The sequence below is a fragment of the Andrena cerasifolii genome, chromosome 9 (assembly GCF_050908995.1).
Source record: "Andrena cerasifolii isolate SP2316 chromosome 9, iyAndCera1_principal, whole genome shotgun sequence".
In the NCBI taxonomy this organism is placed as follows: Eukaryota; Metazoa; Arthropoda; class Insecta; order Hymenoptera; family Andrenidae; genus Andrena; species Andrena cerasifolii.
The window spans coordinates 15847287-15858852 of record NC_135126.1 but is presented as its reverse complement, the minus strand read 5'-3'; the positions used below and the strand labels follow the sequence as shown (position 1 = coordinate 15858852).

The window sequence follows — 11566 nt, the reverse complement described above, 5'->3', positions numbered from 1 at the left end:
TAATGAACTGCAACATTACCAGTATAATATCGAAATATTATCTGCGGAGATATTTTGATATTTCAAAATGAAAATTTTCTTGTAACTTCGTAAAATTATATAATGTGCATTCGTACAAAACATAATCATCAAATACAGGTTTAGCTTCTTGCTTTAAGTATCTATTATGCGTGGCAGTAACAATCAAATTTATATTACTTTTAATGCTATACACACGACTTCAATAATCAACAAAAAAAATAGCGATTTTTAACCATAGGGATCGGAGTACTAACAGTGGATTCTATATTAAGACGTTCGAAACGTAATTTGCTACATTTAACTTCTATGTAAGGAATCGTAGAGAATAATTTAAGGGAAATTTGTTTGATATATAAAACGATTAATTGACCGACCTGTACAAACGATATCGCTATCAACTTTCTTCCATAACAAAAACCCAAACAATTGACTTTCGCACAACATTAGGAGAATGTGGGACTTACTAACGGGATCGCACGTGAAATCATTATGAAATGAATTTAATTTAAACATTATACAGCCGATGACAAAAGTGTAATGCTTCCATTCTTACTGCCTGACTGGTTGTAAACTGTTATTCTTTTACAAGTATCTTATAATTATAATAATAGTATAATATTAATATTATATCAGACAGATTCACACAACGTTCGCAGTATGAAAAGTGTTTTTTTCTTTATATATTTTTTTGCATCTTTTACGCTTTTCTGCTAATGTTTACGCTCCCCAATGACTAATACATGTAGCGCAAATACTTGGTAAATCGTTTCCGTTTAAAAGTGAAAAAATGTGTAAAAACGTGAACCTTCGATGCGACGACGGTATAGAGCATTATTCTGGGGAAGGGAATTTGCGTATTGTTTTTCACTTAATTTTTTCTCATTAATATTAATAAATTTTGGATTCGCTGAAATACTCCTAATTCCTGTCGGTGGCTCGGAGCTTCTCTTCAACAGCTTCCTCGGAAGCCTCTGATAGGTCTGTTGCCTGTATGTACTTTTGCACGCCGACCAAAGACTTTTTCAAAGCGTCGAAAGAACTCGAGTACAACATCTTCTTCTTGACTTTGGCCGTGTCAGGACACCACGACATCAAGAACAATTTCTGTTTCTTGGAAGCCTGGAACATAACGAGCACTGTGTGAATATCCATGCCAGCGGTAGAAATACGATCTTTACATAACGCTGTATCGAAAATAGTGGATGCGTTACCTCAGAAGTACCCTGACACTGATGAGTGTACTCGAAATCGTAGAGGCCATAGCGACACTCCCCGGTACCGCCTTTCTGCAAATCTTCGAGGAAGTTGTCGTAAGCCGCGTCGCGAGGTCCGATCACTTCAACGTCGATTTGCTTCTCGTCCTTAATGTAGAAGATTACATATCGATGTTTTTTGTCTTTTTTAATCTCCTCGTACGTCGTCTTACAAACGTCGGCCACTGTTACTCCAGATGCCTAAACAAACAGAACCGGACGACGGTTATTAATAAAATTTTATTAACTTTGGTTATACAGCAAACATTTATTATATGTACAACATGGAATTCACTTCTAGTGGGCTCAGAAGTAATAGAAGATTTCAAGTGACAAGCGATCCTTGCCGATACCATAAAGATAAATCAAGCCTGATACTGAGTCACAATGTTGCATAACGATTGGATAAAAATTTTGTTTATAAAACTTAATCGCACCTGTTGAAACCGATATCGGTGACAAGAGACTCACAACTCAGCACGATTCATAGAAGGCGTATCTCTAATCTCTATCGCATTAATTCTAACACGCTGCTTTAATGTTATTAAACTTGGTGGCGAAAAACCACAAAATTAATCAGAATAAACGCAATTAAAGTTAATTAAATAAATTAATTCGCTAGATGCGTTCATTAGTAACGGGTAAGTAGCATTTACAGCTTTTCAAAGATTACAAGGTATCGGTATTCAGCTCGTACCCTTCCCGCCCCCGCCCCCGCCCAATACCACCATCGATCCACCGATCCTTCGTTCCACCGCCGCGCGGGGGAAGATTATCGAGCGTCGGTCATCTTTCTGCATTGCGATAAAATAGTTGTTGACCGATGAAAAGGGGGGAGGAGGCGAGGAAGGAGGGCCCTGCTAATATCGGCCGCTATCGGTATTACGCGGCGTGTTAGTCTGACCGTTTAAGCTTATTTCGCGGGCAATCGTGGGGGACGCGTACCGAAATAAAGTCTTCCCACGCACGTATCCGACGCTAAAAGAGATCCCCGACGTCCATTTCTAAAGTTATCCCCTTACCCCCGCGGGCACGTGCCGTACGGTACACGAAAAAGGAATCTCCCGTTTGCCGGCGTGCGTTTCTTCCACTCTGTGGAAATTTGTGAAATACGACCATGACACCACGACGCGCCGCGCGATTATTCTGCGGGGAGGGAGGGTGAGGACGCGTGCGCGCACGCCAAAGAGGAAGGAAGACAGTCTGAAAGGGAGGGGTAATGCTACAGATGCACGACACGGCACGCACGGAGTGAAAAGTTCCAAGTGGGATAGTAGTTATTTTTGAAACAGCTTTCGTCTAGGATCAACGCTTTCGGATAGAAAGTCTATTCTCTATTCGGATACCAATAAAAGCCCCTCTGCATACCGATGAACGCACGCAGCGACGTCGCGGGAAAGATAGCGGTGCGAGGGTATAAACAAGAAACTGCAAAACCGCTAAAATTAGTCGTATAAAACGTAATTCGATATTTAAAGTTTAAAGCGGACCGTTTGCCAGCACACGCGCCTCCGAACGCTCTAAATTCTGTCATTCATTGAAATACCCGATTTTACCTATGTAGGGTAGTCGAGGGGACCTAGGAGGGTGCGCGGCTCCTCTTCTAAATTCAAATAGAAATATGGAATTACAATAATTAAGCGTGTTAGGTGATCGTTGAGTCGAGTATCTATAAATTAAAATTTCGGCCGAAAGAAATGACAACGGAGGAAACGTTTCTACCGGTTGGTAATCGTGTTTCATTGTGAATGTGTTTGAGCAAACGGTCGGAGCTTTGTCTACACTCGAGCATAATGAACGTGTAAGGGTCGATCGGGGTGCAAAAGGGTCCGGGCGAAAAGTGTAACGTGGTTGGAGGATAGCCAGTGTGGATGGAGGATGCAATTCCTCGGTCGATATTCTGGCACGACGGGGGATGCCGGTTAGGGCCAGACTTGGCTCCCTCTAGGGCGTTGTTGTAAACGTCTCTTGTGTGTGGCACAAGGTCAAACGGAAGATGATTCACCGACGAGGAGCGACATGGTCGGTCGTTTGACTGGCAAGTAAACTGGTCGTTTACATGTATGGCTTTACGCGCAATCGCCTGGTCGGTTAATAAAAAGAGAGCGACGGACCGCGTACGACCTTTGCCTCGCAACCATGGAAATACCTTTCGAAAAATAATCATAATTATAGGAATCCGTCTACCGGTTGTAGATAAACGCAGCGTGTGAAATATCAGATTTTATAACTTCCTGACGAGTACCTCTTAATTGTGCTAACTTTATTTTCTAAAATTACTGGAAAAGGAATATTATACGGAGGCAATGTGCGTAATCCTGCGGAACAGTTGGGACGCTGTTTCTTTTTTAACGGGTAACGTAGAGTAGAGAAATATGCGCGACAGTGCGAATTAGAAAGAACGAATGATATTGACCGTCGCAATGTCGAGGATAATCAGCTTATTCACCACGTTTACGGAGGCGTCAGTGAACTTTGAGAGTCACTGGCCTGCAAGAACCGACCTCCTTACGGGCTCATTGAATTTTTCCCTCTCTACCAGAACTCCTCTTGTAGTTCACTGTCATCCTCGAGGCTATAGTAAGAAAAAGAGAGAGAGAGAGAGAAAGAGGCGGGGAGGGAGGGTTAGTTTCGTAAGGAAACCGAGCACTTCATTACCAAGGATACAGCATCTGTATCGGTAACTAGCATAAATATTCAAACTTTATCCAAAGAACCGTAGTTACTGCTTGCGCCAGTTTCACGTGGTTAAGTCTATGTCGCCAATTTGCCGGAAACGGAATGCGACTATGCTTAATTAATCCTTCTGGAATTTCGATAGATGCGTGACGTGTACAATGAATCGCTGCGATTCACCGATCGCCCAATAAATACTTTCGAGGGAAATCCTTTGCTCACGCGATTCGATTTAAAGAGCATCGATAATTTCGAGCAATTAACGATCTATAAAATAACAACGTCCCCAGCTTGGAGATAATTGCAGCCAATAGATAACACTGATAAACGAAAATGGCAGAAGGAAACTGCTCCGCAGCGCAATAGATTTATCTTCAAATAAACCATAAGAATTTACGTACTCTTCGAACATACACGAGTTTATTTCACGCTTGTACCCAGGGCACACAATTGCAGAATTCCTTAACTAAAAAGGACGTTTCCTTTTTTGTTGGGGGTAGGCGAGGGGTAGGCGGTTAAAGGTGGTGATGAGGTAAAATGGTATTCGAAGAGATAAAATTTATATCGGAATGGGGGCAGTGTGCGATCGATAATAAAGTTCAATATTTCGACATCTTGCGCGAAGATTGGAAGGCAGTTTCGATCTGGCGTGACTTACGTCCGTTATGTAAATTTTTGGCAATTACGACTCAAATTCGAGGGAATGCTTGAGCTCACGACAAAATTGCACAACGATAACAGTACTTGAACGTATTTCGCAGTGTGCAACGAGATTAACGTCAAATATATGGAACAAAAGGGGACAGGATTTCCTTAATTCGCTCGACCGGTAAGAAAAATCGTGCGAGAAGAGTTCGCTGCGCTTATTTCTGTTTTCGCGATAGCAGATTGTGAAGTGCGAATTGAATTGAACAGTCAGCACTGAGCTATACACATGCGATACGAAGAAATAAGATGATTAATTGTCGAAAGTATTACGATCAGGGAGAGGGGGGGGGGGCGTTGCTCCCCTATGCAAGAAACGAAGGACCCGTTTCGATCCTTGTGTAATTAAATACCACGACACTGGGAGAGAGAATTCACAGAGATGATTGCCATGCGACGCGATAAGTTACAACACAACAGGGGAGCTTCAACTGTTCGACGACGGAGCGAATTTTTATCTCCCGTCTCCGATCACAGTTGTTCTCTCCAGTCTCTGGCTGTCGTATCGCGAAACTGGGAATGAATCACCCGCTTCCTGGAAGCAAAGGAACCGCGATTGGCACGTAAAAGTGCGCCTACGTGCGAGCAGTGCTGAGAAGTTCTCTCCTCGGTTCGTTGCTAAAAGAGCATGAAAATCAATGAACACAGACGATCCCAAATAATACGGTTCGGAATAAGGAAATCGATGGATCAGTTTGGCGAAAGTAGAAAGCGATCGTTCTCGCGGCGTATTGCCGGGACAGAAATGGCGACCGGCGCGTCTGCTTCGGCCATAACCACAAAGTAACCCGTCCCATTCCGTACCGGTTCCCAGAGGTTCGTTGACATTTTTCGGAGGGCGGATACATGCACAGTATGATATTTACCATTTCGTGATGCCGCAGCCGGTGAGAAGAATCACGTAAACAAGCACTTTTAACCTACACTTTCACGGGAGCCTCGGTTCTGGTGGAACTGAATAGGCGCAGTGTCCAGTCGCGGGGGTCGCGGCTTACGAACGAACGAACAAGCGAACAGAACGAACGGGAAGGGAGGCTCCCTCTCAGCTAGCTTTCTGCGAATCCTGTATCCCTACGCCTGCGCGCGCGCACTTCTGATTAACTCTGCCTTGATTGGCCGGTCCGTGCCTAACGAGAACTCCGCGATTCAATTTATATGCGTATTTCACGAAAAACTATCGTTAACTAATCGCGCATCGCGGCAGTCTCGTTCTTTTTCACGGTAAACTGATGGATTTAGTTTGCGTCAGCGTGAATTTTATTTCCAAGCCGATAGCATCGGTTGCAGTGCGCAAGCGTTGTGCGACGCGGTCATGCCGGCCGTTTGTAATACTTTCAATTTCGGCTAGAATACAATTTCCTTATGGATTACCTTAAGGATGAGGTTGATAAGTGAGATGTTTGATAAGTTGGAACGGTTTTTGAATCGATTTCATCAGCAATGATATGTAATTTACGGGAATTAATCATCGATGCGACCTGCCGGTCATGCTAGCCAATCATCGCAAAGGACGTGGGGAAATTACCTTATATGGGCAGCGGCATGCAAGCGACCGCATACAGACGTCGCGCGTTGTTCCGTGCGCATGCTGCATATTTTGCGTGCGCACGACGCGCACTTAGTTGACAGTTTTAAAACACACGGAACTGTGATAGCACAATATTGGATGGATGGTAATTACGAGAACACTATCGGTAAATGATTTAAAATATCTCTGACGCGCATACTTTCCTTTCTACTTGCACCATTTAAGGATTTCTATCTTATTCAGTTAGGAATGAGATTTAAGTCGATGCTGAAGGGTAGAGGAACCATCTATCATTGATGTACTTTAGCTTTTCCAGTATTATAGAATCGAAGAATTTATAAATCACATTGAAATATTCGCATAAATATATTTTACCTCGAATATGACAAAATATGATTAAAGACAATTTGGTATAGGCATGAAATACGAGATACAGTAAAATGTTGAGTTCAAAGTGTTGTGGAGTACACGTAGAATGTCATTGTAATACTGTTATCACTTATACAGCTTAAAAGTATATCTAATACATTCAAAGATTATTTTTCCATATAACTACTTGCTTTCTTATACATTCTTTAAATAAAATTAATAGTCAGATTGCTGCTCTATACGCGATACAACTAAAATAGTGAACAATGTTACAGTCGTCTAACGAACTATACATTAAGAAGTACAAGGAACGATTAACGAGAAAAATAACGTATTTTTATAGAATTCAAACCAATGAAGCTCGTATTTCCTAAAAAATATAACGTTAAGATTCCTATTGCGTAAATAAAAATATGAATTTCTCTACAACTTTTTAATGATATACCGTCTAAATACATATATGTACAATTTTGGCAAATTTGTAGATAATAGCGAATACATGCTTCATTCTGAGAATATATTCTAATTAGTATTTTGTATAAATATATGAGTAAGCATCGATTATATTTATAAATTATCGTATCTAATAAGTATCGACATCTTGGATAAATCAAATTTCACACTGAAATTCTATATTATCCAATAAATATTTACTTGTTTATTTTGCCGTCGTTAGATCACCTAAATTAACTTCGTATAAGTATAAAGAAATCCATATCCTTTTATTTTAGAGTATAAAATTCTATTTATTCAAGATATCATATTTATGATCACATAATAAAAAGAACGATCTAGTACACGGATACAGTACACAGAAAAGAATACCTAATTCTCTTTAGATATTAGTAAAAATCATATTACCACAATATAATTATTAAATATCTATTCAACTTGCTACAGAGTGAACTTAACAATAATTATCGGATAGATCTAAAAATATCGTGTTTGTCATTGTTTCATACAGTAATATATCTATAAGAATTTAGCCATTTAAATTATTTGAATTGTTTAGGGAGTATGTACAAATTTTCGCTTGGGAAACATACTTCGAAGCTTCAATGGCCAAATTATATTGGCGGTAGTTTGCAGTGTATGCGACGCTTGTGAAACACTGCAGACGAATAAAAAAATATCGATAGGTACAATGTTCTTACAATTTTTTCGCACGAAGCAATGAGACATTAGCATTCTAATAACTAATATCGTCGCACAATTCAAATTTCTATAGCCTTTGCTTTTTTTCCTTTTCTTTTTTGTCATGTGGCGGCCACTTTATTGGCAATTAACATACGGAACACGGGAAAGTGTCGCGTAGCAACGTACGTAAATCATGATTAGTATATTTATGGTCTATATCCATTGTTGTTAATGAAATCATCTACTCGACATCAATTTCCGTTGAGAAATAAATACTTTTTGCGATATAAGTTTATTATCTTGATGATGGAGGATGAAAATGTAAATGTACCTCTGATAAAAGGTAGAAAACCACATTACTGAAGCAGAAAGACAAATGCAATTACAAAGTTCATAAATAATTCAAATCGTAATACTTTTTCCTTAAGTACTCCTTAACGGCGTTTTTTGAAGAACAAAAAATCTTTTAAAGAACATTGAAATTACATTCCTTTGTACAGAATGCAGTAATTATGATCTTGTGGATACAACTATATGGTAGGAACCACCTATATCTTCTCTAAAAAGAGTCATCATTTATTAGAAGAAAAAAAAAACTATTTTTATATGAGAACTATACATAAGCTAGTTTCTCAGTCAATTGTTACAAGATTTTTTTCTTGCTTTTGCAATTAACCAGATTTGTTCAAGGACTAATATGTGTCTTCGTAACTACACGATAATGTTTGCAACTTAGCCTTGCAATATTTTCCTGATTATTCAAGCTAACAGAACGTTAGATGAGCCCTCGTTTTTTCTTATAATCTTCTAAGTTCAGTGATCGCCGAGGTCCTGTATCTTTAATATTACTAATTGGCTTCGGCAATACACTGACGGGATTGTCTGTAAAAAAAAAAGAAGATACATTACGTCCCATATACTTTGTAACGCATAGATGTTAGAAAAGATTGAATACTGATGCTTTTTCTACAAGACTTACTCGGAATTGGTACTTCCAAATCTATTGTGATATCAAAATCGTGAGCGTTAAATAGATCTTCAGTGCTTTGTTTCTTCTTTGTTTCTTGTCCATTTTCTTTTTCATTATTCGCCGCTACTGCATCAGCTTGTTGGGGAGTTGCTTTCTCATTCGCTGGAGCGGTAGATGTGACTTCCTCATCCTCTGGTTTGTAAACCATTCTTGGTTTTGTGCTTCGTCTGGTAAATGGATCATCTACCTTTTTACCTTTATTAGCTTTAATCTCTTCCTGCGATATGAAACATACATATTAAATTGTATAAAAATAATCAATTGCAATACCTTTAGAATACCGTGAAATCCGTATTATTAAATTACCATAATAGCTTTCTCCGCCTCTTCGACATTCTTTTTCCGGTTACGGTCATTAATGTAAGATATGCTAGATATCGTTGCAGTGCGCATTTTATCAAGTTCAGAAGCTCGTTCTTCAAGCTCGCCCAATTCTTGATTCAATCGAGTAGCGGTTTCATCGTCCCCTCTACAATTAGCTGCGTCCCTTTCCCGCATAAGCTGCGCCTTTTTCATTGCATAATTGTATGGATTTTGTTTGAACCTTTCCTTCTCTCGCACTATCTTCTCTATATCTTCCTCCTTGAACTCGTACACCAACGCTTCTTTAATGTCTTTTAGTTTATGCTCAACTTCTTCGAACGTAGGCATGGATATCCCTTGCAAAGCGCAGGTTTCCTTCCATTTGAAAAACTCGGATTCGGTGAATTCTTGATTTGATACGAACTCTAATCTAAACACGCGTTCCTGTGCTCCGTGCCTTAGCTTCAACCCTTTGTTCGTCCTCGTCCCGCCAAGCTGATAAATCTTTCCGGTTTCGCAGACACCACTAATTTCAGCTACTCTGTAGACAGGTTTCCCATTGTTGTTTCCAATGCCAATCCTAACGAAACAACCTTGTACTACTCTATCAAAGAAAGGTAGATGCACGAATCTCTCCATTTTATGGCGAGATAATCTAATTTTATTGAGATCCTCCTTGTTACTGACGTATACTGGTTTCTTGGGTTTGGTCTTATTACTAGTGACGGATCTGGAAAGATGTACATTTGATTATTACCGAATTGCCATTTTTTATTGAAAAAATAATAGGCACTCACTTCTTATCATTGTCGGAATCTGAGTCCCTGCTGTCACTCGAAGACGATCTGCGATGAGACGATGGCTTTGCAGTTTCTTCATCTTCACCACTGTCCGATGAGCCACTATCATCGGAATAGATATCAGATGCTTTAAGCTTTGTTTTATTTGCACCTCCTTTATGATCATCTTCTAATTCTTCCTCTTCGATGTCTTTTGATTGTTGTTGCTGTTGCTCTATCCTCTGTTTCTCTTTCTCCTCTGATAAAAGGGGTATAACGTATTTATGAAGATGAATAATCTGTAAATGAAAATGTGAGAGTACAATTTCTTTGATACTTTACCTCTTTCTTTTTTCTCTTCTCTTCTGGCCTTCAGGAGAGACATTGCATGGAATTTCTTATCTTGCTTCTCCTCTATTGTCTTCTTACGATCTTTGCTACGTTCTTTAGGATCCGGTGCTCTATCGACTTTCCTTTCTTCGGCGCTCTTCTCTTTCTTCCTTGATTCTTTCTGCTTTTTCATTTCTTGCTTCCTTGCCATTCTCAATTTCTTCTCGATCTCGAATCTTGTTTTCATGATTTCACGCTGTTCGATGCGTTTAAAGATTTCCTGTTCGCGTTCTTTTTCCGTCATTTGAGCAAGCCTCGCCTGATCTTCGGCATCCCCCATTAACTTATCATCGTAGCCATCATTAAATTCTTCTTGGCTGAAATCAGAAACGCTGGCATCCGAATCTGAAACCTCGCCTGCAAATACAAATTATTTCTTAGCTTCGTAGGATTGCAAAGTACATATAGCGTTTCCATATTGATTTTGCATTTTAGCGCAAACAATTACCTTCTTCTGGTTCAGAGACCTTTTCGGGTTCCTTTTCACTGGCGCTTTCCTCGCTGCTAGACTTTGTCATCTTTCGTTTATTTCGTTTAGTTGGCACTTTCTTTTTCTTATTTTTACCAGCCTTTGTACCCCAATCATCGTCCGAATCTGATGTATCTGAATCATGTTTGCTGTCCTTTCTAGCAGTTCCATTGTCTTCGTTCGATTGGGAGTCATCCTGAGTCTTGCCTTTCTTCTTCTTAGCAAGTGATAATAAGTCCTAACGCGAAGAAGAAATTTATCAAAACATACAACAAGCCAAACAAGATTGTCACAAACATAAATGTTTCATAGTTTCCCGCGTATTCGAACTTGGAACGACTACTCTCAGAAATGAAGTATACATGTGTGAAGCATTGGAAACTTAAACGTGCATCATCTAGCAGCGTGAACAGGTTATGTAAAATAATCTTCGCGCGTACATCGTTCCACGCGGTACGATTCGATAAATGCAGCATTATTATCGAAATTAGCTCACTCGATTTTCAAAGCGTGAAAAACGAGTGGGAAAAAACGGAAAGCAGAAGGGTATACAACATGAGATTTTTATGGTAAGGTTATATCATTTACATTATCCAAATCCGAACCACTTTCCGACGCACTGCCGCTACTATCAGAATCTATAAGGGCCTGATTCTTTCTCTTTGGCATCGTCACGAAAGTTTGCACACGGAGATCGTGGAAATTGCACGCCCTCCTAACAAAGACAAATCTAACGTCATGCAAGATATACAATAAACTAGGAAGACCGCGTCCGCGACGACCGCGTAGAACCCAAGACGTTAAACATCAACGCCGACACAGTAGCGGTACCGCGCGCCATTCCGGTTTCATCAACCTAGTTTTAAACTTCAACTATTCACTTTACGTCCCGTTATATACGATTAT

General features: G+C 39.9%; 3 protein-coding genes across 3 annotated transcripts in view; 1 reads left to right on the top strand and 2 right to left on the bottom strand.

Annotated features, from left to right (window-relative positions):
• Mat89ba (nucleolar protein 6 Mat89Ba) overlaps nucleotides 1-11566 on the top strand; it is a 43419-nt gene that overhangs the window by 17766 nt on the left and 14087 nt on the right. The gene's annotated exons all lie outside the window — the stretch shown is intronic.
• On the bottom strand, nucleotides 725-1557 carry Tsr (Cofilin/actin-depolymerizing factor homolog tsr). Its single transcript, XM_076819481.1, has 3 exons — nucleotides 1534-1557; nucleotides 1233-1475; nucleotides 725-1140 (listed from the first exon to the last, which is right to left on the bottom strand). Exons 1-3 carry the CDS (start codon nucleotides 1540-1542, stop codon nucleotides 940-942), a joined length of 453 nt encoding a protein of 150 aa, XP_076675596.1. The 5' UTR covers nucleotides 1543-1557; the 3' UTR covers nucleotides 725-939.
• On the bottom strand, nucleotides 6531-11412 carry Rtf1 (RNA polymerase-associated protein Rtf1). The gene is made up of 7 exons (XM_076819455.1): nucleotides 11249-11412; nucleotides 10640-10898; nucleotides 10144-10548; nucleotides 9820-10060; nucleotides 9026-9752; nucleotides 8669-8936; nucleotides 6531-8571 (listed from the first exon to the last, which is right to left on the bottom strand). The coding sequence occupies exons 1-7, from the start codon at nucleotides 11327-11329 to the stop codon at nucleotides 8465-8467; spliced, it is 2088 nt and encodes a 695-aa protein (XP_076675570.1). The 5' UTR covers nucleotides 11330-11412; the 3' UTR covers nucleotides 6531-8464.